Below are 25840 nucleotides of genomic sequence, written 5' to 3'. Positions count from 1 at the left end.
CTGTGCCTGGATTAGAAATTGAACTGAGACCTACTGGTGCATGGCACGACCCTCTGAGTCACAGCGGCCAGGCTGAATTTTAATTAAATATAAATGAGCTCTTGTTGCCTTGCCGGGGGTCAACACTCACAAGTACACTTTATGGCACGTCACAACGCTGTAAAGGCACTTTTTACAGCTTACTTAAGCTTGACAATGGCAGGGTTTGCAAAGAGACGGACAGATGTTCCGGAGCAAGCCCTCCCAGCGACTCTGGGCCGGCACCTTTCTTTCGCCTGCGATGACAGTGTACCCGCATCTGGTTTTGTGGCTCACGCACGCGTCCCTCGGTCCTAAACCAGACTTCCTACGAATCCTTTCTCGGCTCGCACCCAGGAGGTTAGTCGGAGCCGGGCAGGTGTGCGGGCGCCCAATAGGTATGCCGGCGGCCGGGGGCGGGGCCACGGGACAAGCCGTCCAGCCCAGGGCCACCGCGCACGCGCGTCGGGCCCCACCGGGCCTTATTTCTGGGCCTCGCCCGCCTCCCCGCTGAACGCCAAATAAATCTCCCGGCCCGCCCTAGTCCGTACGTGCGCGGCCCCGCCGCCTGCGTCACTAGAAAGCGCGCTCCCGGGCTGCCGCCGCCGCCGCCGAATCCCCAACAAGGAGCGGAGTCCGCGGCCTCCCCCACTGCCCCCGCCGCCGTCCCCGCCGTCCGCCCGCTCGGCGGCGCCCGCGGAGGCCCGGCTGCGGCCCAGGTAAGCGCCCCCCGCCCCCCGCGGCGAGGCCTCTCGCTCTGCCGCGCGCCGCCGTCCAGTCAGGGGTCCCTGCGGAGCGTCAGGACGTTACGGCGGGGGGGAGGGGAGCGGGGGAGGGGCGGTGGCGCGCGGCGGGCGTCACGGGCGTCACGGGCCCGCGTCAGGCGGCGTCTGCAGCGGCGTAGACCTCCATCTTGGGGAAGGCGACTGGCGGCGGGCGGCGGGCGGCGGGCGGCGGGCGCCGGGCGCCGGGCGGCGGGCCGCGGGCCGCGGGCCGGGCCGGGCCCGGCCCGGACCCGGACCCGGACCCGGGTGCTAGCCATGTTCACGCGGGACCCTTCCCCCGGGTGGCAGACGCGTCCACGCGGCCCCTCGGTAGGCACCGTGTCTCCATGCGGGCCTGGTGGGAGCCAAATCCACATGTCCCCCACCCCCGGCCCCCCGTTGGGAACCTTGCCTATGCGGCCCAGAGGGGAGCTGAGTCCACATGGGCGCCCATTCCTGGTAATGACCTGCCGGTACTTGGTTAACTTTTAGTTGGTTGACGTTTTCCCTTGAACCAGTCTGTTTCTTTGCTAACACTTCAAATACAAGTTTGAATTCCATCGGAGTCTTTTTCTCTTTTTTTGGACATGTAAAAAGCTGTACATAATTGTATACAACTTGCATTTGGAGGTAAGTATACACCTGGAAACCAATCGTGTCCATCACCTCCAAAAGTTTCCTCTCACCCTCTTATTATTCATTTGTGATAAAAACACTTGACATAAGTTCTACCCTCTTAGCAAGCTTTCAAGTATGTGATGCAGTGCTGGTAAGCATAGGCCATGCTGCACTAGGTCTCTAGGATGTACTAGTACAACTGAAACTAGACTGATACCACGTCCTGATCAGCATTCCACTCTGCTGCTGTGAGTTGGACTGTTTTAGATCCTCATGTGAGTAGAGTCATGTATTAGGTCTAGTAATAATTAATGTCGTTTTCTAATACTTTTTTAAATCGAATTTATTTAAACAATACAACAAAATTTAATCAACAATATAGTTGCCGTTGTTTCCTACTACTTGTGCCCAACGCTCAGGAAGCATTTTAATCCCTCTGTTGTAAAATTCTTGTGATTTTGATGCAAAAAGTTCGGTCAATGCATTTTTGAGGCATTCTTCATTATTAAATTTTTTTCCAAGAAGAAAGTTTTGCAAAGAACGAAACAAATGGTAATCGGAAGGGGCAATATCAGGAGAATATGCAGGTTGAGGGAGAACTTCCCATTCCAACTGGCGCAGTTTTTCAGCAGTGATTCTTGCAGTATGCGGTCGTGCGTTATCGTGGTGAAGAATTACGCCCTTCCGATTTATCAGCGCGGGTTCTTTTTCTCTTAAAGCTTGGGCTAACCTTTCCAATTGGGCACTATACACTGCACTTGTAATGGTTTGGTTAGATGGTAAAAGTTCATAATGAAGAATCTCTTTAAAATTCCACCAAACACACAACATCACTTTTTTCGCATGCAAGTCAGGTTTTGGCGTGGGCTGCGGAGCCTCATTTTTGTCCAACCATTGAGGCCGCCTTTTCAAATTAACATACAGCACCCATTCTTCGTCTCCGGTAACAATTTGCTCTAAAAACGGCAAACGGTTTTGACGAGAGAGGAGCGAACTGCAAATTGTGACTCTTTGTTGTCGGTCAACTCATGAGGAACCCATTTTCCAAACTTTTGGACTTTGCCAAGTGCACGCAATTGATTGGAAATTGTTTTTTGTGAACAATTTAAAGTCGTCACAAGCTCTTGTTGGGTAATTTGAGGATTTTGCGCCAAAAGAGCTTGAAGAGCTTCTTGATCAAAATTGGACACACGGCCTCGACCACTCTTGTCATCTAACGAAAAATTTCCCTCGCGAAATTTCTCAAACCAACGCTGGCATTTTCTGGCGCTAACTGCATCTTGACCAAGAGCACTACAGATGTTTTTTGCAGCCTCACTTGCTTTTCTCCCTAATTGGAACTTGTAAAGCATGCAGTGCCGAATATGCTCTTCATCCGTCATCTTCTTAGCCCTAGTTTTGCAACAAAAACCAAACCAAACACAAACTTTTTCAAGCAAAACTTGTTAATTGCACTTCACACGTTCTGTAGATACCACGTGTTTGAAGGTTATGTCAATACAAGTCAACGCCAAGCAAGATTTTAAACGAATGTTAAAAAACGACATTAATTATTACTAGACCCGATATTTGTCCTTCTGTGTCTGGCTTAATTCACTTAGACTAATGTCCCCAGGTCATCCATGCTGTCACAGATGGCCACATTTCCTTTTTTAAGGCTAATATATTTCATTGTATGGCTGGACCATACAATTTTTATCCCCTCACCACTGAATGACATTTCGGTTGCTTCCATACGTTGGGCTACTGTGAATAAAATCTGCAGTGAATGTGGGTGCAGGTATCTCAGTGACGCAGGTATCTCAGTGACGCAGGTATCTTGGAGGTCTGATTTCATTTGCTTCAGAAGAATATTGAGAAGTGGGATGGCTGGATCATGTGATTGTACTAGATTACATTCCCATCTGCACAAGATGATGTCAGTCTTATTAAGGGTAAATTCAAATGATTAAATAAACCCCCAAAACAATAAATTAAGCAGACTGTCCAGAAATTATTTCTTCATGGGAAGTGTCTTAAAAGCTGTAGAGACTCACTGGGTAGAGGAGGAATTTGCATATCTGTGTACAAACATGCAATGGTTTCTGTGAATTTCGAATACTTATAAAACTTATAAAACTACTAGAGGCCCAGTGCATGGTGGAATTCATGCATGGTGGAGTCTGGCTGGCCTGGCCCCAATGGGGTGGATTGGGGTTGGGCCACCTGGGGGAAGCTGCAGGCAATTGGCTGGTGGCCCTGCCCCCGATTGGGGTTGGGGTTGCTTTCAGGGGTGGGGGTGCAAGGGTGTTTGGCCTGCTGGCCTGGCCCTTGATCTGGGTGTGAGAGTCTGATTAGGGGCAGGCTGGCCAGGGGGAGGGGCTGTGGGAGGTTGGCTGGCTGGCCCCATCCCCTGACTGGCTGGTTCGCTGGCCACAGTGGGTGTCATAGCGACTGGTCATTCTGGTTGTTTCGGTGTTATGGTGGCTGACTTTTTATATGTATAGATATTCAAACCTACTCTTTAAAATAATAAGCATTTCATGTCTGAACTGGGAAGGGTGGCTGCTCAAATGTTTTTTCAGAGCCACAAATGCTTATGAATGGGGGCTTGGCTGGGTGGGATCCTGGCTGGGTGTGGCAGAGTGTGGTTGAGACCAGAGCTGGTTCATCTGTGCCCACCCGACTGGACTAGAAGCCCAGATTCTCTGGGAAAGGCAGAACTAGAGGGACCACCTCCAGAGACTCCCAACATTTTCCAAGAGAAGCTGAAAATTAAAATTTTAAAATGTGAACTTTGTAAACTTTGAAAATCTTGGCAACTAATTAAAAATTTGGAACACTTAAAGGATCCAAGAAACTGCTGTTCCTGGTGTGTGACCTCTGCCATTTTCTGCCAAGTGCTGTTTTCATGAAAGTGCCCACGTATGAACTGCCAGACCTGCAGAGGGTTTTTATAATAATTTGTCAGAATCAAATAGAGGAAATGCCTGGAAGCAAGATCTTGACAGAAAAATGCTTCTCAGAACTACAGTCTGCAGCTTTTATGCATTTGGAATTAAGGAGGGAATGGAAGGAAGGGAGAAAGCCAGGCCTGGATTGGATTACAGGAGAGTCAAGATAATGTGATCAAGCTTTAAAGGGAGGAATCTGCAAGGGGGCAATTCGAAGGTGTGAGAACCTAGATGCACAGAAACAATGGACAGGGCTGGCTCAAGGCAGACATTTTACTAAAGGAGTGATAGGCCTGCGGCATGACCAGTTAGGGTTTGAGGTAAGATTCCTTCATGTAGACCCCCTTTCTCAAATGTTTGTAATTTTGTAGAATACACGGGAAACCAGATCTTAATCTTAGGAACTAGCATTTTTGTCTCATTTTTACACGGATTCATGCACTGCTGGGGTCCCTTAGCCTTGCCTGTGCTCTCTGGCAGTCCAGGACCCCTTGGGAGATGTGTGCCAAGCGACAGGGCCAGGGAGGAGCCTGAGCCCAGGCCCGGTGCTGTGCCACTCCCACTCATCCCGGCTCTGCTGCGCCTGCACCTCTGCCGCTGCTTCAGCTGCTTCAGCCCCAAAAGCGCCAGAGAGGGAGAGGCTCACGCCACTGCAGTTGTGCTTGCCAGCTGTGAGCCCGGCATCTAGTGCCCATCAGTCAGCTGAGTGGTGCTCCCACTATGGAAGTGCACTGACCACCAGGAGGCAGTTCCTGCATTGAGCGTCTGCCCCTAGTGGTCAGTGCACATCATAGCTACCTGTCAACCAGTTGTTCTGTTGGGTGCTTAGGCTTTTATATATATACTAGAGGCTCGGTGCACGAAATTAGTGCACGGGGTAGGGGGGGTGCCCCTCAGCCCAGCCTGCACCCTATCCAATCTGGGATGCTAAACTGCCCATTGAGGGATGTTAAACTGCCCATTTAAACCCAATCCCTCTCACAATCCAGGATTGCTGGCTCCCAACTGCTTGCCTGCCTGCCTTCCTGATTGCCCCTAACCACTTCTGCCTGCCAGCCTGATCACCCCCTAACCACTCCCATGCCAGCCTGATTGATGTCTAACTGCTCCCCTGCCAGCCTATTTGCCTCCAACTTCCCTCCTCTATCAGCTTGGCCACCCCTAACTGCCCTCACCTGCAGGGTTGATCGCCTCCCTTGCAGACCTGATCCTTCCCAACTGCCCTCCCCTGCTGGCCATCTTGTGCTGGCTATCTTGTGTCCACATAGGGACAGGATCTTTGACCACATGGAGGCAGCCACCTTGTGTGTTGGAGTGATGGTCAATCTGCATATTACTCTTTTATTAGATGGGATAGAGGCCTGGTGCATGGGTGGGGGCCAGCTGGTTTGCCCTGAATGATGTCCCAGATCAGGGTGGGGGTTCCCTTGTGGTGTGGGGCAGCCTGGGCGAGGGGCCTGTGGTGGTTTGCAGGCTGGCCACGCCCCCTGGCAACCCAAGCAGAGGCTCTGGTATCTGGAATTTATTTACCTTCTACAATTGAAACTTTGTAGCCTGGAGCGGAGCCAAACCCCCTGCTTGCTCCGTGGCTGCTGCCCTTTCTGTTTGGTGTTATGTATCTTCTATAATTGAAACTTTGTCCCCTGGAGTGGAGGCCTAGGCTGGCCAGGGCAGGTGGAAAGCTTGGCTTCCTCCATCGCTGGGGGAAACCCTAGCCTGCTCTCTCCAGCTCCTTGGCTGTGCTGTTTTTGTTGGGATTTATCTTCTATAATTGAAACTTTGTAGCCTTAAGCAGAGGCCTGGGCCGGCCAGGGTGTGCGGAAAGCTTGGCTTTCTCCATCGCCGGGGAAACCCAAACCCACCTCCTGCTCTCTCCATGGCTGCAGCCATCCTGGTTAGGTTAATTTGCATACTCGCTCCTGGTTGGCTGGCAGGCGTGGCTAGTGGGCATGGCTCGTGGCTGTAGCAGAGTGATGGTTAATTTGTATATTATTCTTTTATTATATTAGATAGGACTTATGCCCAAGAATGCTATTTCTTTTCTTTAAAAAAATATATATATTTTATTGATTTTTTACAGAGAGGAAGGGAGAAGAATAGAGAGTGAGAAACATCGATGAGAGAGAAACATCGATCAGCTGCCTCCTGCACACCCCACACCAGGGATGTGTCCACAACCAAGATACATGCCCCTGACCGGAATCGAACCTGGGACCTTTCAGTTCGCAGGCTGAGCCAAACTGGTTAGGGCCTCAAGAATGCTATTTCAAAAATACTTCTTTATATCTTACCTCTAAATTAGTTGGTGCTCAGTTTTCACTAGTGGAACCCAAGCTTGGTGCCAAGAACTGGGCATGGGCTTTGGCTCCTCGAGGGAAGAGGAAGATGGTGTCTAAACTCCAGCAGTTCTCTGTGCAGTAACTTTTGTTGTTCACATCACTTAGTGCTCTGTTTTTGAAATTGGGTGAGGACAGCTGTTGATGGGCGTGTAGGCTGGTCCCCTCCCTATGTCTGTGTGAGTCCTGTTGTCACAAGCTGGCTGTGTGGATCTGTGTTAGTCCTACCTGACTAACAGTTATTTTGGCTGTTATGTCTGTAGGTGGGATTGCTGGTCTTGTGGGAGGAGGCGCACGCCTATTTTATAGGAAACTTCCAGGCTCTTTTGCAGGTAGTTGTGTAGGTTTCCCTTCGTTTCCCCAGCCTAGAACCTGTTTGCTACTGCTTTCTAGACAGAGCTCTGGGCTGTGGCCAGGACATGGTGGCGGGATAGGTAACAGCCAGAGACTCACCTGCTGGGAATCTCCTGGGATCGGGCCTCCTCTCTCACACCTGCTGTGACTCTGCGTCATCAGGCCCAGGTGCCTGCCTGTTCAATTGCTCTGCTCAGGGACCTCAGCCCTCACAGCAGTCAGGACAGGCAGTTGTGCCAGGCCATCCTCTCCAGATGGCAGCCTGTTGTCATTTGTGTCAGAAAGCATGTGCTGGGACTGAGAGTGACTCGTCAGCAACAGTGAGCTGAATTGCGCAGACATGTGGCCCTTCTGTGACCCTGTGCCCTGCCTGTTGTTTCCTCTAGGACTTGGGGTCCTGGCAGGTGACATCTCAGTCTGGGTGTCCTCTTCAGCGGAGCCATGGCGACCCCGGATGTCAGTGTGCACATGGAGGAGGTGGTGGTGGTGACGACACCCGACACTGCGGTGGATGGCAGTGGCATGGAGGAGGTCAAGACAGTGCTGGTGACAACCAACCTGGCTGCCCACGGGTAAGGACAGGCCTGTGCCTGGGGGCGTGGGATGGTGGCATCTGGCACAGTGGAGTGCCCCTTTGTCATAGTTGCTCTGATCCAGATTGGAGTCTGTGTCAGTGCAGGGTGTGCAGGACAAATGGGGACGTTACATTAGCCTGGACAGTGATAATGCTTCATCCTTGCCCTGGATCCTGCATCACCATGGTCATATGGCCTATTTCTGAAAACACCTGGAGTTCCTCTTGATAAGATGGACAATTGGGAACTGTGTTTCAAAATGAAGAGCCAGTAGTTTCCTGATATTCCTCAGGGTAACAGCGTTTTCTTCCCCACCTCTTACAATAGATGTCCACATAGAATACTACTTGGCAAAGAAGCTGGCATGTGAGCTGAATGCTGGCTTCCTTTGGCCGAGCCCCACCTGTTGCCTACGAGGGGCTGGAGTAGGCCGGCTCCCTGTGGGTCATCTTTGTGGGTCCTGAGTGTGCCCCGTTCAGACTGACCTCAGCATGTCACTGACCACAAGGGCAAGCTTTGGCCTTGCCTCTAACAGGATGTTTGGAGGAAGGTTTTAGACCAGGGCCCAGCCTAGGCGCAGTGCCTGTAGTGCACACAGGATACTGAGTTGTCGCCGCTTTGCAGTCTGTGCAGCTGGCCTCCCTCGCGCCTGCCTCATGCTCCTCAGGGCTGGGCTCGTTCTCCATCCCTGTGCACACAGCGAGGCAGCCAGCTCTTTGCTGAGTTCTAGTTGCACGGATGTTGCGTGTGACTGAGCCTGTGGGTTTCCCCCCTGAATCTCTGGTAGCTTGTCGGTGTGCTGCTATGGGTGGGCTTCCCTGGTGTCTCCTCACACTTGCTCTGCAGTGACCTGCCATGCCCCTTCCCATGGATTGGAGATGGCTCTTGATGAACACAGTGGGCAGAAGTGACCTTGGATGGGAGAGACCACGCTGCCTCCTCCTGGTGTGCTGGGTGCTGGGAGGAGCCCTTACCATGGGCTGGGAGGAGCCCTTACCTCATGGGATGCTTTGGTCCAACGGAGCCCAGTCTTCGCACCATGTGTGAATGTCCAGCCCCACACTGGCGCTTCCCAGCTGTGCCCAGCATGTGGGTGACTCACTGAGCTCTCATCAGCCTCGCCAGCGTGCCCAGAAGACGTGTCCTAATGAGCTTGGCTGCCATAACAAAATACTGTGAACGGAGTGGCTCCCCTGGGGAAACGGCAAACTCGGTGTTCCGGGGCCACAAGTCCAAGATCCAGGTCTGCAGGGTTGGTGTCTGGCTCGTGTGGCCTCACCTGGTAGAGACGGTCTCTTCCTCTGGTTTGAGCACTACAGTCCTCTCAGATTGGGGCCTGACTTCTGACCTTATTTGACCTTATTTTCCTGCTGAGGACCAAATCTGCAGATGCAGTCACTGGGATTAGGCTCCGACATGTGAATTTGGGGACACAGTTCAGTCCACCACAGCATGCCCCCTCCCTGCCCCAGCGGCAGACGCCTGCTGTCTGGGAGCGGGGCTGGGACAGAAGGTCTCCTTGTCCAGGTTGCCTGGGTTCCTCAGTTCCTGTCCCAGCTGGGCCTGAGCCTGCAGGTGCACAGATGAGATCCATTCACTGTGCTTCGCTTTTCTGGTTTGGTTTTGTGCTGGTTTAGGATCTGCATCTTGGTTCCAGGGGTGTTTGAGGTCCCCCCACATCCCCCCACTGGTTGGAAACCATGCCCTTGGGACTCATAGGAGTCCTTTGTCTGGCCAGGCCTGGCCTGAACACCTGGGATTGTCCAGCCACATCCTAATTTGATCTTTATCCTGAGGCCATTTCTTACTTTGAAAATCTTTGCCATGTGGGAAGTAGGAGACAAAATCATGTGACCAGGTGTTCCCTGTCATCTCTGCAACCACAGGGTGGGCAGCTCCCTCTTGCATCAGCATCTGCACTCCCCAGAGCTGTGTGCATGTTCCTTTCCCACCACAGTCCTTTTGGAGTTTCACTCTTTTCAGGGACTGTGGCTACATTGTTGCCAGTGGTTCCTCCACTGCCTGGCACAGCCCCTGTGTAGCCTGCTGCTCCTGCTCTGGCTGCCCCATTGCTCTGTCTTCCCAGAATGTGGTGGCAGCACCACTTCTGGGTAGTTTCTGTGTCACTGACATTGCTGCATAACTGAGTGCATTGAACTTGTGTTTGCCACTTGCTGGGGGGATGGGCTGGCCAGCCCGGCACTCTGGCTGGGCCTGTGCACCTGGTCCTGCTGGGTGGTCTGGCGTGCACTCCCGTCAGTGTCTGGGGCGCTGGCGAAGGAGGCTCTCAGCGCGCTGCTTGGGGCTCTCATCCTCACTTGCCCGGTGTCTTCATGGAGAAAGGTTCCAGCAGCAGGTGAGGAGCTGCAGGACCTCGTGGGGTCTGGCTGTGTACCCCCGAGTCATAGGGCCCGGAGGGCACTGAGGTAGGAGGCAGCCAAGCGCCCTGGAGCTGTTTCTTCTCTTTCTCTGAAATGTTTTATGTTCTACGAGTGGGAAGCTGATATTTACTCTTGCTCCACATTTAAGATTAAGTTGGGGAGTGGAAGCGAGCTAATGACTTTGTGGGCAGATTCCTTTTCTGACTGGGTATTTGGGGAGACCTTGGGAGTGTTCCTTCCGTGTGACAACCAACCCAGGCTGCCTTCACCCACTGCTTTGCCATGGTGACATGAGAAGAAAACAGTCTTGTTAAAAATATATATTTTTATTGATTTCATAGAGGAAGGGAGAGGGATAGAAACATCAGTGATGAGTGAGAATCATCCATCGACTGCCCCCTGCACACCCACACTGGGGATCGAACCCGCAACCTGGGCATGCGCCCTGATGGGAATCAAACCATGACCCCCTGGTTCATAGGTTGATGCTCAACTACTGAGTCACACCTTCCGGGCTGAAAGGAGTGTTTTTGGTCTGACAGCAGCTGGGGTCACATTTGCTGTAGTAAATTGGATGTTTAGTGGCGAGGGGGGGATTCGTTCCCACGTTGTGTGGGAGGCCTAGGGCAGAGGGGTCATGCGCAGGAGACTTCTGCTCCTGTGTCTGCCTCCCGGATACCCTATAGTCTTGGTGTTTTCTGTAGGTGGCCTGTGGCAGGGATCTGGCTCTGCTCCTTAATTGCTGGGCCCTCTTGCAATGCTGCTTCCTGTCCCAATCTTGACACTTCCTCCTGGGACCGCCCTGGTTCTCCTGTGGAAGTAGCCTATTTTCCTGTTCTGCCCACATCCCTGCCTTCCAGAGTTCTGGCCTGAAAGGACAGCTGCCCCTCTGAGTCCATGGCCCTCGTCTGTGTGGCCTCACCCAGCATTCTTCCTTATGTAGGAGGCACTTGCAATAGGCCCCCAAGACAGATTCCAGTGTGCACCTCCGGTTGGCTCTTTCTGACCTGGTGGAGGTGAGGCAAAGCTTTGGGCAAATGGAGAGGGGGTATGGCAGGGCAGCATCCCTGGCCCTTCCGGGCCTCCGCAGCCCCCTCTCAGGGCAGCTCTGAAGTCAGTGCGGGCCTGTGGGAGGGAGCAGGTGGGATTCCATGTCAGGAGGATAAAGGCAGGGCACAGGCCCTGGTGCAAGTTTGACCTGGGGATGTGGGTGAGGGGTGGGATGGGCAGGTGGGTAGAACCTCAGTGCCAGTGAACCCAGAAATCCGGGGCAGGGGTGGTTGGGCCTTGTAGGGATTCCCTGAGCACTGCCATGGTCCCACAGCCTGCTGTTCTCCCCCCCTCCTTTCCTGCCCCGCCCCTCAACCTGCCCTCCGAGAGCCTTTGCATCCGAGAGCCCCTCTTCCTGCAACCCCAGTGGTGCTGCCCTGCTACCCTCAGGACTGCCCCAGGGCCGGCGGCATATCCCCAGGTCCCTTAGCCAGTGCGCTCAGCACCCGTTTCCTGGGCGGCCTCCCTCCTGGGGCCTGGCTTTCTCTGCTGCTGCTTTGATGCTGGTCCTCTTGCTCACAACACCCTCACCTTCCTAGGATTCTTGTGCACCCCAGATGCCACCATGACCCAGGTGCAGGCCTGGGATAGACACCTGCTCGGTGTGCACAGTGATGGAGTCTCTGCAGATCTGACCTTTCTAAAATTTTATATTTTGGGATAGTTTCTATACCCATGTGAAATCATTATAATACAAATTTTATTTTTAAAATATATTTTATTTATTATTATTTTTTTTTACAGAGAGGAAGAGAAAGGGTTAGAAAGTTAGAAACATCGATGAGAGAGACTCATCGATCAGCTGCCTCTTGCACACCCCCTTCTGGGGATGTGCCCGCAACCAAGGTACATGCCTGTGACCGGAATCGAACCTGGGACCTTCCAGTCCACAGGCCAACACTCTACCCACTAAGCCAAACCGGTTAGGGCAGGAATAAAAAAATTTTTTTTAAAGATATGGGGGTATAGAATTCCTGACAAAGTGCTGGTGGTCTCCACAAATTTGTTTCATGTGCCAGGAGCATTTCTGGTACCTGAGACACACAGCTGTGAGCAAAACAGCCCACTTGGAGGAACACCTGCTGGTGGGCTGTAGTTTGTGACCATCAATGAAGGGCCCCTGACCTGCATGGCCACTGGACTTCTGGACTAAACTCCGAAGTGCCACGGAGCAGCAGCAGAGACGCACACTGTCATTGGGGCTTGCTGAGGTCTTCCCTTCTTCCTCTTCCAGAGGCGACCTGAGTGAGGACAACATGGAGACTGAGAACGCGGCTGCGGCCGCTGCGGCTGCCTTCACAGCGTCCTCACAGCTCAAGGAAGCCGTGTTAGGTAGGTGTCTGCCAGCAGCTGGTGGGACAGTTTTTCCTAAGAGGACAGGCCTCCGGGCCAGAGCCGAGCCTGGACCCCGGGGGTGGCCTGGCTGTGTCTGCACCTGTGGCTGTGGGGAAGCTCTGCTTAGAATTATCATGAGTGGTAGTGAACATTCTTTATAACATGTAGTGTTAAGGGCCTTAGAACTCGGTACATGATGAATATGTTTCTCTAGAATTATCCCAAGTAGAGTTTGATTTTATGTCTTCAAGTGGTTCTTCAATTGAACATAGTTTAATGTGCTTATGCTAGTGTTATTGTAGATAACTATCGTTTAATGTAGTTGACTGTTGCTTAATGTCATTGAATTGATTGTGTGAGTTAACTTGAAACGGTAACTTGGGACTGAGAAGATGCCCCTGCGCACCCTGCCGTGTCCCCGGCCCCTCCTGGATCCTGATTTCTGGTTTCTGGGCTAGTAATTACGTGTTCTGGCAGGAAGTGCGTTTGGAAAGGTTGTGACTGACTTTCTGTCTTACCCTTTCCCTGTCCTCACACCTCATGAGAAGTGAAGATGACTGAAGAGGGGGAGAACCTGGAGGCCGAGATCGTGTACCCCATCACCTGTGGGGACAGCAGAGCCAACCTGATCTGGAGGAAGTTCGTGTGCCCCGGCATCAACGTAAAGTGTGTGCAGGTGAGGATTCCGGGTGCCAGCTGCAAGGGTGGGGTCCTCCAGCACAGCTGCGAGAGGCCAGGGGTGTGAGTGTGAGCGCCTGCTCCCAGGCCGTGGGCTCGTGGGAGTAGTTCAGGAGGGAGCAGTCTGTGTGCGAGGGGAGCCGAGGAGGAATGGCTCTCAAGGGCAGCAGGAACGGCTGAGGGCACAGGAGAGAGCACAGAGAGCCACTTGCCATGGGAGGGCAGTAGCAACACAGGCATCTGGAAGGCAAGCCGCAGAAGAGGGAAGGGGGACCAGGGGCCTCGAAAGCGCCTTGAGCGCCGCACAGAGAGCACAGCGGTCTGAGCCTGTCCAGGATGGAGGGAGGGTGTCCTAGTCCAGGAGACTCAGGTCCCAGCCTGTGTGAATAGAGCTCTGGGTGTCATCTCAGGGACTGCCCACTGCTCCACGGGACAAGCGAATGGCAGCATGATTTGCGACAGTCTGGATTGTAACTCCAGTAAAATAAATCCTGCGAGCCATGTGGTTGCCGAGAATTTCATGTCATTTATATCAGGTAGATAGTGAGCAGGAAGCCTTTCGCATTAGAAAACCAACCGCACCAGGGGTGATGGAGCCGGGAGTGGTTGGTGACAGCTCTGCGTCAGACATCACCGTCGACGAGGCAGTGACCGCAGAGGGACAGCAGCACCCACATAGGGAGCTGGCGGCGGGGTGGGCAGGACTGAGGGACAGGCTACAGCACAATGGCCTACGTGCTGTGAAGATGGCGAGGATGGGTGCCAGGTGCTGTTCCAGTTCAAGGGCTATCAGAAGAGACTGCAGTCAGGCAGCACAGTCTGGGCTGGGCCAGCGTCGCAGAGGAAGTGGCTCTGCGGCCGTCACTGGGACACGTGTTGAAGGCTGCTTGCTGCCTTGGGTGAGGTCACACATGCGTGGCAATTTCCTGAGCTTGGTGCGTGGTTCTGTGGAGAACCTTGTTGTCAGGAAGCAGATGTGAAGCGAGTCCTCACCGCTAAGCTGACCTCAAGCAGAAAGCGGAAGGAAGCAGGCTTCTCCTGGGCTCGGTGACGTACGCAAGAGTGAAGCTCCTGCAGATACTTCTGGTCAGAAACACAACACCCAGCTTCCAGTACTGAACACTGAAACACATGTGAGCTCTGCAGCCACTAAAGAAAGATGAATAAACACAAGTCAGATTATTATTTCCCAGGCTGCTGATTCCAGCTCAGGGTTGAGGGGCCAAGCGATTCAGGCAGATGATCAGACAGGAGCTTTAGGCAAAGGAAGGTGTGGAGAGTAAAGGAGCAGAAATTGTGGTAAATTGTAGGGTGACAGACGCTGCAACATCCGCAACATGTCTTAGGAAGATTCTGACAAGCTCAAATGCATGGCTGGCTGGCTGGCAGGGGCTTGAGTAGGACCGCATAGCTCTGAACTCTGCCTGTATGGGCTGTGTCTGTGCCCCCGACCAGGGGAGTGTAGGTCAACTCTCCCTGGACTCAGTGAGAGAAAGGGGACCTGCTTAGGAATGTGGGAGAATCACCTCCATTGACAGGAGTCCCCATGGTGGCCTCACTTGCCATGGCCAACCTACGTCTGATGGAGACAGAGGAGGTGGCTGGGTAACCGGAGCTGGACCTGAGCCGATAGCAGGGAGCCCCTCAGTGAAGGGGACTGGATTCAGTGGGGTGTCCGGCCCACAGTTGGAACTTTCCTCTCTGCCTCCGCTGAGACCTGCTGACCCACCCATCCATCCCCAGGCTGCTTGTTTTCTAAGTACTAGTAAATATAGTTTTATTTTGATTTCTTGGTTTCCATGTTTGCTTGTTTAACAAGACTGAATTGGATATTTTATATTCTTGGGCCATGAATTCCAGCCATGGTAGGTCTACTAGGCCCAGAGCCTGTGCACAAGGAGGACACACCGTGGCTTCGACATGGATGGGTGTGTGTCACTGAGGGATGGTATTACAGGAGGGATGGGGCGGCCACAGGGGATATTCACAGCTCCCCTATACATTGTATCCTGTGTTATCTAATAAAAGAGTAATATGCAAATTGACCATACTTCTGCTACACCAACAAGCCACACCCACCAGCCACGCCCACCAGCCGATCAGAGCGAGTATGCAAATTAATCCCAACCAAGATGGCTGTGGCCACAGAGAGCAGGATGGAGGCTTGGGTTTCTCTGGCAATGGAGAAAGCCAAGCTTTCCGCACACCCTGGCGGGCCCAGGCCTCCACTCAAGGCTACAAATTTCAATTATAGAAGGTAAATAAATTCCAACAGAAATGGTGGCAGCCAAGGAGCTGGAAGAGCAGGAGGCTAGAGTTGCCCCGGGCGATGGAGGAAGCCAAGCTTCCGCAGCCTTGGCTGGCTCAGGCCTTCACTCTAGGCCAGCGTTTTTCAACCGCTGTTCCGCGGCACTGCCGTAGGTGCAGATAAGACAAGAATTTTATAATTTTTCACTATTTTGTTTACTTAATATTTCATAATAAAGTAATTATAAAATACTTTCTTTGTGTTTATTTGATTCCTATTCAAGAGAATTACTTTATATATAGTCAATATAGGCACAGAGTTAAATTTTTTAACATTTTCTAATGGTGGTGTGCCTCGTGATTTTTTTCATGAAACAAGTGTGCCTTTGCCCAAAAAAGGTTGAAAAACACTGCTCTAGGCTACAAAGTTTCAATTGTAGAAGGTAAATAAATTCCAGATACCAGGGCCTCTGCTTGGGTCGCCAGGGGGCATGACCAGCCTGCAAACCACCACAGGCCCCTCGCCCAGGCTGCCCCACTCCCCAAGGGAACCCCACTCTGATCCGGGACACCCTTCAGGGCAAACCAGCTGGCCCCCACCCATATACCAGGCCTCTATCCTAGCTAATAAAAGAGTAATATGCAGGTTGACCATCACTCCAACACATAAGATGGCTGCCCCCATGTGGTCAAAGATCCTGCCCCCATGTGTACACAAGATGGCCAGCAGGGGAGGGCAGTTGGGAGGCACCAAGCCTGCAAGGAAGGGCAGTTGTGGGCAATCAGGCCAGCAGGAGAGGGCAGTTGGGTGGGACCAGGCCTGCAAGGGAGGGCAGTTGGGGGCGATTAACCCTGAAGGTGAGGGCAGTTAGGGGTGACCAGGCCGGCAGAGGAGGGAAGTTGGAGGCAAACAGGCTGGCATGGGATGGTTAGGGGGTGATCAGGCTGGCAGGCAGAAGTGGTTAGTGGCAATCAGGAAGGCAGGCAGGCGAGCAGTTGGGAGCCAGCAGTCTTGGATTGTGAGAGGGATGTCCGATTGCCCTCGAGGGGTCCCAGATGAGCTGAGGGACACCCCCCCCCCCACGCACGAATTTCGTGCACCGGGCATCTAGTTTTGACATAATAGAGGTATAAGTTAGTTATGGAATAATTTATGTGTGAAATGCACTGGGTCCTATCTGGAGTGAGAGAGTGCCCCTCACTGGGGGCAGACAGCAGGAAGCCACACCTCGTTCACCTGAGTTGTTCTTTTTCCAAGCCAGGGTTGCTACTGGCTGATTTGAGTGGCTCCTCTGTACCAATGCTCTGCCTCCAACCTGCATCCCTTCCCTAAGCCATGCTATGCTCTGGAAAGGTCAGACGGGAACGTGGGCGGTGGGAGGAGCCATCCTGACGGCTCTGCTGTGTTCCCTCTACAGTATGATGAACATGTCATCAGCCCTAAGGAGTTTGTGCATCTGGCTGGCAAGTCCACCCTGAAGGACTGGAAGAGGGCCATCCGGATGAACGGCATCATGCTCAGGTGGGCCTCCTGTGGTCTTGTCGTCTCCTCCGAGCTCCGCGCTTCTTACCTGGAGGCCCCGTGGGTGTGATAGCGGCTGACATCCGATCAGCGCTGGCTCATCTCTCAGGCAGCTTCCCGCTGCGCATGCGGAGCACCAGGTCAGGGCGGGTGGCGCCCTCAGACCGGGGAGTACGTGTTCCTTGGCCAGTCGTGTATACACTGTCCTCTGGCCCTGGGGCTGCCTGTCCAGACTGTGTCTGTGCTTGGCGGCTGCGGGTCAGTCTGTTTGGCTCTTGGTGCCTGCGAGTTTGCAGAGGGTCTCGGTCTGGACCATGGCTGCCCTGTGATGAGGAGCGGGTATGCTGGGCTGCGCCTGCCCTTGGTAAGAAGTGCCCTCTGTCCTCAGAGACTCCCTTTCCTTGGGCACTAATTAGGAGTGTGAGCCCCTGGCAGCTCCCGGCTCTCCACACTGGCAGCCAATCTGAAACCCTGAGGCCACGGCAGCCTGGCACAGGCGCTCTCTTCTGCAGGGGGCTCTCGCCCGTGTTTGCTCCACGGGTTACCCGGGGTGGGGCCTGTGGCAGATGGCCTTCTGACCTCTTCTGACTCGAGCCTTCACATTCACAGCCTCAGGAATATTGCCCCCCCCCCCTCCCCCCCATTTCTCAAGCATCAGTAGTTCCTGTTTTGGTGTCACAACTTGTCCCTGATTGGGAGGAGCATCCCTGCTGGTCTGCTCCTGCCCTCTACCTCTGAGCCCCGGCCCCGCAGCATGTCCGTCCAGAGATGAGTCTCTCCATGTCTGGCGTAGCTAGATTGGGTTACTGTGCTGCTGATGGGACTTCTGTCCTCCATGCCTGTTCCCCAGAGGATGGTTCTTGCTGTCCTTGGCCACGCACGGTGCTGTAGGAGCGCCTGTGGCCCTCACGTGGAGCCCTGACCATGGCTCTGGTCACTCCTTGTGAACTGCAGTCTGGCCAAGGCCAGGGACCCAGTGGCCGTCATGTCTCCTTCCCTCGAGCAGGCAGGCCCATGGTGCTCACGGTTCTCCCTAAGCCCATCCAGGTGTCCCTGGTTTTCTATAAAGTGTTTGGGTGTCAGAGCTGTGGGAAGGCCATGGCCCATTTCACTGAAGGAAGGCCGGTGCAAACATGGTGCCCACAGAAAGTGAGGCAGGAGGCCCTGTGGAGCATCTGACACTCAGCTCGACTTTGCAGCGGCAACTCAGAGGCATGAGGCTCCTCCTGGCAGGTTCTTACTCGCCTACCTGCAGCTGTGCCACCGAAAGCACCTTTGTGCACCGTGGGTCTGCTCTCCTGCGGCCTCACTGTTCCCCCAGGGCACCAGCACTGGGCAGGGCCACATGCCCGGCTGCAGTGAGTTCACTCATGGACCTGGAGCTTTGTGCTAAGCAATTGGACAGGCCTGTTAGGGAGCCTCCTTTGGCCTCCCGATGTAGCCTGGGTTACTCCTCTTGGGACCTGAGGTCGCCCTAGTGGGGGGTTGAGCGATATGTTTGGGTCCATTCATTTGCGCAGATGGCCTGGCCATGGCGCGGGCACACATGGGGAGCTTGTCTCCTGCACAGGAAGATCATGGACTCCGGGGAGCTGGACTTCTACCAGCACGACAAGGTCTGTTCCAACACCTGCCGCAGCACCAAGATCGACCTCTCGGGAGCCCGCGTGTCCTTGAGTAGCCCCACATCGGCCGAGTACCTCCCGCTCACACCCGCCACGGCTGATGGTATGTGCCATGCTTGCTCGGTGTCTCCCAGCCCCTCTGCTGCTGGCCACGGAGCTGGATGGGCAGATGTGCCCCTGAGCTCGGGTGACTGGGGTCTTGGGCCCTGTGGTCAGTGGCCACCTCCTCCCTCACTGCAGAAGTCTGAACTGATATTTCATTGGCAGGGATGATTCAAGCACTTTTTCTTTTTAAGTCATTTTTGTTAGAAAACATAGAACCTCCTATGCAGGAGCACATTCAGAGTGATGAAGCCAATGTCCAGGGCCCACCTGCAGCTCGGACCTGCAGGGTGCTCCTCGCCCCCCCAGCTGCCCCTGCGCTGCACCCTGGGGGCCTGCACTCCTGCAGCACTTGGCGCTCGGCTGTGTGTGCCTTCTTGGCCCGGCTCTGGCGCCTTTGTGACGCACTCATGCTGATGTCTGTGGCGCTCACGCGTAGAGGTACAAAATAACCCTGAATGCATTTCAACTTTGTGAATATAGATTTTGAAATCTAAGAGTGGAACCAGGTCCTGAGCTCCCCCTTCGGATAGCCTGGTGATAATTTTGTGGGTGTTTCCAATGATGTCACTTGCATTGTCTCTATCATTGCACGGGGTCATTCTGGGCACTGCATGTGGCCAGGGACTGTCCTTTTGCTGACCAGATGGTGGATATTTGAGGAAACGTGGCCTGTACTGGAGGGAGGAGAGGGAGGCTGGGCAGCCGTGAGGTGCTGTCATCATCCAAACACACCCCGAGTCCTGGCCAAGCTGCTGGCAGTCTATGTGAGTACCAGGTGCTGCCGCCAGACAGTGCGGAGGGGCTGGGCCACCACAGAGATCTTTCCCCCACCCCCAGGGGACACACCCAACATATGTCCCACTCCTGTCAGCATGGGTGACTGCTCTCTGAGGAAGGGCCAGTCTCCGAGTGTGCCAGTTAGTGCCCACCGTGTTGGCACAGGCGCATCCGGTCAGGCTTCAGCTCTTTGAACTCTCATCCCTTCATGGTCCAGATGGGGCTGTCTGTTGCTTTACTTAAACTTAACCCATGCAGTGGCTCCCTCAGCCTGAGTGTCCTGTGCAGCTCAGGGACCTGTCTGCCTGACCGAGGAACAGGTTTGCTCCACACGTGTGGCATTCCCAGCACCATGTCTGTGCTGGGTGTGGACGTGGCAGGTTGAGAAGCTAGTGCGAACATGAGCCAGCCGCCAGCTTGTTTTAAGCCAGGTGTCTGAGAAGCCAGGTCTTTATCAGAAGCAGCCACCAATGGCCAGCTGCCCCTTTTCCATGTTCGTGTGCAGCAGGCCCTCGAGGTTGTGGCAGCTCGTGTCTCCCAGAACTTCACCTCTTTTGGCTGGAAACTGCACATGGAGAGACACTGAGATACGTGTTGGGGTCGGTGAAGCAGACGGGAGGGGAGGAATCAGGGCACTGACCCAGCTGAGCGAGTGGCAGGATCCCGCTGTGCAGCCCAGGCTCGCTGACCCTTGGAACTAGTGTTGAGGGATTGGAGTGGGTTGTGGGCTTGCGAGGTCCTATCGGCTCTTTCTGCTCTGTCTGTGTCTGAGGAGCCTGCGATTAGGCAGTGAAAAGTACAGTTCAGTGTGAGGCAGTGGGGCTCTGCACCAGGGCATGTGTTTGTCCGCTTTGTGAGTCGGCATGAAGGCCGCTTCGAGCCAGGCAGGTGGGCTCATCTGCTTCCGTCCTGGTTGCAGTGAACGGGTCTCCTGCTACCATCACCATAGAGACCTGCGAGGACTCCGGTGACTGGACCACGACCATCGGAGGTAAGGGTCCTTCCTGTAGGCTTCTGGGTGGGGCCTGGGGCGGGCCCCGTGAAGGACGGGACAGAACAGGGAGCTGTTCTGTGGACGGCATGCATGTTTGGAGGCTGTGTCCCCTGCTGGCTGGCCCACTGGCCTGACAGCTCTGAGCTGTTGCCCTAGCCCATGGGAACACTGCTGACTCCAGAGCTGTGTCCTCCCATGGGCTCGGGCAGGACTTCCTGCTGTTTGAGCCTCTCCTTCCCGCGCAGATGACACATTTGCCTTCTGGCGAGGGCTCAAGGATGCAGGCCTGCTGGAGGAGGTCATACAGGAGTTCCACCAGGAGATGGTGGAGACCATGAAAGGCCTGCAGCAGCGGGTGCAGGACCCCCCTCTGCAGCTCCAAGGTGAGGGCGCTGCCCGCGGGGCCCTTCCCGCAGAGCAGGGCTGGCTGGCTGGCTCAGGCTGTAGTGGGTGTAACCTGCTCCTGGCAGCTCTGAGCTGAGCCCAGAAGCTTCTGCAGGGGGTGGGCAGCTAGTCCTCCTCCAGGCCCCTCCTTGACTCAGGATTGTGCCTGCTGAGGTCCAGCTTCTGGTAGTGGAAGGGGCCTCCACTGTGTCCTGTCGCCTGGCCGTCCTCACTGCACCCTCTCACTCTCAGACGCCGTGCTGCTCAACAACATTGTGCAGAACTTCGGCATGCTGGACCTGGTGAAGAAGGTGCTGGCCAGCCACAAGTGCCAGATGGACCGCTCTCGGGAGCAGTATGCCCGTGACCTGGCCGGTGCGTGGATGCCTACATCCCTGGTGTGGGGCCCGAAGTCCGAGAGGACAAGAGGGCACTCGGCGTTGTCAGCAGGGGCATTGAGGCTCAAACCCTGGAGCTTGTGACTCACTGCATGGCTGTTCACAATAGGAGATGGCAGAGATGTGAAAAGACAGACCGTGACCCTGAGTCCAGTTTGTGCCAGCTGTGCCCATCTTCCCTAGCACCCTTCGGTGTCTGGATGTGTGTGTGTGGGCGCATGCGTTGAATGGATGCATGTGTGGGTGGGCAGATGTGTACGTTGAGCTTTGACCTAGTTTATAGCTAATATCACGAGAGCAGCTGTCCGTGCAGCTCGGGGGGCAGGCTGTGTGGTCTGACACTCCCTGTCCCTGACGGTGGTGCCTGTCCCCGCAGTGACGCTCTGTCCTGTCCCTGCAGCCCTGGAGCAGCAGTGTGACGAGCACCGCCGACGGGCCAAGGAACTGAAGCACAAGTCCCAGCACCTCAGCAACGTGCTCATGACGTTAACGCCCGTGTCCCTGCCACCCCCCATAAAACGGCCCCGTCTTGCAAGGGCCACATCCGGGCCTGCTGCCATCGCCTCGCAAGTACTCACCCAGTCCGCCCAGATTGCCCTCAGCCCCGGGGTGCCCGTCTCCCAGCTGACTAGCATGCCGATTGGCAAAGTGATGTCTACGCTACCTTCTCCTGTGCTGGGCAAGGGCTGCCCCCAGGCGGCTCCTGCCAGCTCTCCTGCCTCGCCGCTGCTTGGGGGCTACACAGTGCTGGCCTCGTCAGGCACCTCCTTCCCTGGCACGGTGGAGATCCACCCGGACGCATCCAGCCTCACGGTCCTGAGCACGGCCGCCATGCAGGACGGCAGCACTGTGGTCAAGGTGGTCAGCCCCCTGCAGCTGCTCACCCTGCCGGGCCTGGGCCCCGCCCTGCAGAACGTGGCCCAGGTGTCGCCCGGGGGCAGCACCATTGTGACAGTGCCCACAGGGGCCGTGGAGGGCACCATGGCTGCCCCAGGGCCTGAGGAGCACACAGCCACCATCGAGGTGGCCGCCATGGCTGAGGGCCACGAGCCCAAGTAGTCACTGTCGAGGGCGAGGCCTCTGGTGGGCACGGGACTGGCCCCTCTCCTCAGGCCACAGTGTATCACGTGGGGCTGCTGAACCAAAGAGAGGAAACATCAAAACGGATCGAGAGGAGAAAAGGGCAGAAGGTGACAGCAACCTGTGACGTCCGCTGGGCTTTGAGTTCTGCACTTCCCCATTTTCTTGGGAAATATATTTTTCCATCTTTTGCTTATTAATACTGTTTACACGTTGGGCCCAACCAGGAGCCAGACGAGAGGACGTGCAGGTCTCGCTGCAGCCAGAACAGCAGGCAGCACTGAGGGTGGACCTGCTGTGCTGCACGGCTGGGCACACCACTAGCACAGGCCTTGGGGACCGTCCCCAAGGGTGGAAAGCCATGGATCCTATGGATTTGATATCTTCCCACAGTTTTCTGTAGGTTTAGTGCGGTGGGCACTCTGCTCTCCCGGCTCCGGAACAGGTGTGGCGGTGTGTCAGGTCGACACAGGGCTCAGGTCTGGGGGCTCCAGCTCCTGGGGTCTAGGGTGCAGACTTGGGGCCACTGCTTGAGCAGAGGGCTCAGGGCCCGGCAGCACGAGCTTCCCTGCCCCTGCCCGCCTGCCTGCAGATGCTTGGCGCTCAGGGCTGCCCCACACACCCTGCGTGTTCCTGTGAACTCTTTAGTGGGCTTCTAGGAAGAGTCTGATTTATAGCTTTTTCAACCCAAACCATGCCGAGTGCCTAGGCTTCGGAATCTGCTCTGGATTCCAGAGTGTGTACAGATGGCTGTAGGGTCTGCCTGCGTGAAGGTGACCGAGGGCTGGAGGTCCTGCCACTTGATCCTGGGGGTGAAGGCATAAACAGAGCAAAACGGGAGGGTGGGGTGCACCTTCCAGTTGCCTTGTATTCAACGTGCTGATGGGCCACCATGACCTCAGCCCTGAGACCCCCGCCTGGAGGTGCTGTGCCTGTTGCTCTGGGGCTTGAGGGGAAACCGCCATTGGGCACAGCCAGGGCCAGCGCAGGTTCAAGGTGGATGCCCAGGTGCTCACCGGAGAGCTGTCCATGGCCCGCCCAGGTCTGCCTGGAGTTATCAGGTGGACGGGCAGGGCCGTGCGCAGGTCCCCAAGGGCGGCCTGAGCCCCTCGAGCATCAGGGACTTGCTGAGGATGCTTTTCTGGGGTTCCATCACGGAGAGGCCCCGCTCATGTTTTGAAGGGACTGGGCTCCATCTGTCCATCCATCCATTCAGTGCCCCAGACCCTACCTCAGTGGCCTCTCCCATGAGGAGCTTCTGAGGCTGTCTTTGTTTAGTCTGTTTTGTTGGCACTTTTCAAGGGTCTGCTGATTTCCTCATGTTTACTTCCTTGTTTGTGTCTGCAGTTTTTCCTAAGTGCATCTTGATTGAGTCCTGTTAGGTAGGCAGTGTGGGCAAGCCCAGCGTCCCTGTCTGCATCAGCTCCGTTTACTGAGAAAGCCTCATCAGGCCTGTGGAGCCTTTGTCAAAGTCACCCACACCCCTTCCTCCCTCCAGCCCCTTCGCTGGTCTCAGGCCTGGCCGGGAGAGTTCACTTCAGAGCCATACACACAAAGCGGCAGCTCAGGTTCACGCCCAGCCGCAAGGGTGCTGGGAGGGAGCCACCATCCTCCAGGGGCCCTAGCTGCTGGGGAGGGGTCACCACGCCCCCCCCTCCCCTGCCTGGGGGGGCATGCTGGTCTGTGCTCTGGTTGGGGAAAGCTACCGGGAGGCTTGGTTTCTCTCACTGGTGCTCAGGGGCAGCTTGGGGGACAAGCATCTGAGTCCTACTTTGTATGTTGTTTTGCAAGGATCTGCTCGGTACTTTGATCTAAAATAAAAACATGTTTCGTACTTTGTGTCTGTCTGACGAGGGTGCCTTGCTGCCCTCCCTCTGACTTGTCTGGAGGCAGGGCCCTCCTCCCGAGGCGGCGGCCATGCTGTGGAGCGTGCACTGTGCGCTCACGTCTAGGTGGTCACGTCTGACCCTGAGCGGGCCGTGCTGAGAGCCCCTGCCAAAGCCCCAGGTGCTGGGTGCCTGGCGGACACGGCTGCGGCGCGGGCAGAGGGCAGCCTGGGCTCGCCGAGGGACTCCAGGGCTGCGGCGCGGGCAGAGGGCAGCCCGGGCTCGCCGAGGGACTCCAGACCGTCTGCCTTTCTGGTTGGTGCTGAGAACCTGGAGGCCAGACCCCGGGGAGCTGCTGTCGGTGACAGGGTCTTGACCGTTCGGCAAATGGCTGCAGAAGCTGAGGGTCCGTCTGAGTCTGTTCTGCCCTCCACATTGCCGGACCCCCTGCTAACGATGCTTCAGAGGGAAACCCCACAGCCCGGGCTTCTCGTCCAGAGCCTGTGGACCGCTCAGCAAGAAGTGTGGGGAGTGGGGGTGTCCTGGGGCAGGAAGGTGGAGTGAGCCAAAGGTGCGGGAGGAGAATGGTCACAGGTGGGTCTCGGAGGCTGGCCAGAGCGGTGGGTGCATGGTGGCAGCCCAGAGCTGTGCGGTCTCGGTACTGTTAGCTCCTTCCTCGCTGTGTCGTGATGAGCTCAGAGCAGCACCGCTTGCTCTGAGCTCAGTGGGGACTCACTGCACCCCGCACCTGGGCCGAGGCAATCAGGACCTGACTCCAAGGGGACATTTTCTCCTTCCAAGGCCCAGTGCCAGGGTGTGGCTCCAGGTATGCACTGGTCCCTGCAGCCCGGGGCTGGACAGCAATGAAGAGAAGTATCCAGATGAGCCCTGGGGAGGGAGGATGAGGGCAGAGGGTGGGGGCTTGAAGGCCGGAAGTCCGGGCTGCCAGCAGTGGGAAAGGCATCTCCCCACAACTTGACTCCTACCCTCCATTGGTTTGCAGAACACCCTCAAACTCCAGCTCACTGAGCTCGGGGGGCATACGGAAGAGGGTGAGGGCACAGGTGCAGCCTTAGCTTAGCCACCAGAACAGACCGGCCTCTCCTCCGCTGCTGCAGGCCTGTCAGCAGGCTCATCCCCAGGGACGTCGGAGCTTTGGACGCAGTCGGTGCTCACCAATGAGTGCCAGGTGCCAGGGCTCCTTGAGAGGGAGCAGGGGCACTGGGCCTGGCCTCCCCTCCATGGCTCCAGCCTCTGCCTCTTGGTTCCCACTCTCAAATGTCTTTCAGCCTCTGCAGCCCTGTGGCCATGCCTGCTTCCCTGTTTTCCTGTCTCAGAGGGGTGACATCTCCCAGCCAGGTGCCGGGCTGGGAAAGAGTGGGTGCTCCACACCCAGCCCTCGCCTTAAGAGCTCTCCCACCTGCACCCTCGTCTGCAGTCCCCCGCCAACAGGGGGCAGTCATTGGGTTCAGTCGGCCGCCTTCTACCTGGTTCCCAGTTTCCACACCCTCAGCCACATCAGCTGTCAGACTAAAGGGCAGGGCCCCCGAGCCCCGCCCTGGGCTCCCAGGAGCCACACAGCTCCTGTAGATGCCTGTGCGCTCCCGCCTGGCTGAGCATGTGTCTGTTTATCTGTTGGATCAAGCTTATTAACTTTCTGTTTATTTGGTCAGCTCGACTTGGGGTTTCTCAGAAAGGTGAACTACAAGTGCCCTTTATTTAGAGTGGTTTTAGGTTCACAGCAAAATTGAGAGGAAAGTTCAGAGTTCCCTGTAGCTCCTCCCCCTGCTCACAGCCCACCCGGCGGGCGTTTGTAAGTCAGGGCCCCTGCATTGGCATC

At 55.5% G+C, this 25840-nt stretch overlaps 1 protein-coding gene across 5 annotated transcripts; it reads left to right on the top strand.

The window, feature by feature from the left end:
* Positions 1–588: 588 nt before the first annotated feature.
* Positions 589–24008, top strand: GMEB2 (glucocorticoid modulatory element binding protein 2). 5 transcript variants are annotated; one of them, XM_084887698.1, is made up of 10 exons: positions 589–737; positions 7410–7595; positions 12264–12361; positions 12913–13040; positions 16708–16811; positions 18382–18539; positions 20238–20309; positions 20558–20695; positions 20949–21071; positions 21471–24008. In XM_084887698.1, exons 2-10 carry the CDS (start codon positions 7465–7467, stop codon positions 22151–22153), a joined length of 1635 nt encoding a protein of 544 aa, XP_084743824.1. In that variant the 5' UTR covers positions 589–737; positions 7410–7464; the 3' UTR covers positions 22154–24008. The 5 variants fall into 5 exon arrangements, with proteins under 5 accessions (XP_084743824.1, XP_084743826.1, XP_084743825.1 ...); XM_084887700.1 differs by having other exon boundaries at positions 594–737; positions 21495–24008; XM_084887699.1 differs by having other exon boundaries at positions 609–737; positions 12910–13040; positions 21495–24008.
* Positions 24009–25840: the final 1832 nt, after the last annotated feature.

This window comes from Pipistrellus hanaki, assembly GCF_964339955.1.
Source record: "Pipistrellus hanaki genome assembly, chromosome: 6".
Lineage (NCBI taxonomy): Eukaryota > Metazoa > Chordata > Mammalia > Chiroptera > Vespertilionidae > Pipistrellus > Pipistrellus hanaki.
Note: the sequence above shows the minus strand (reverse complement) of the source record. Positions and strands in the feature narration are given on the sequence as shown.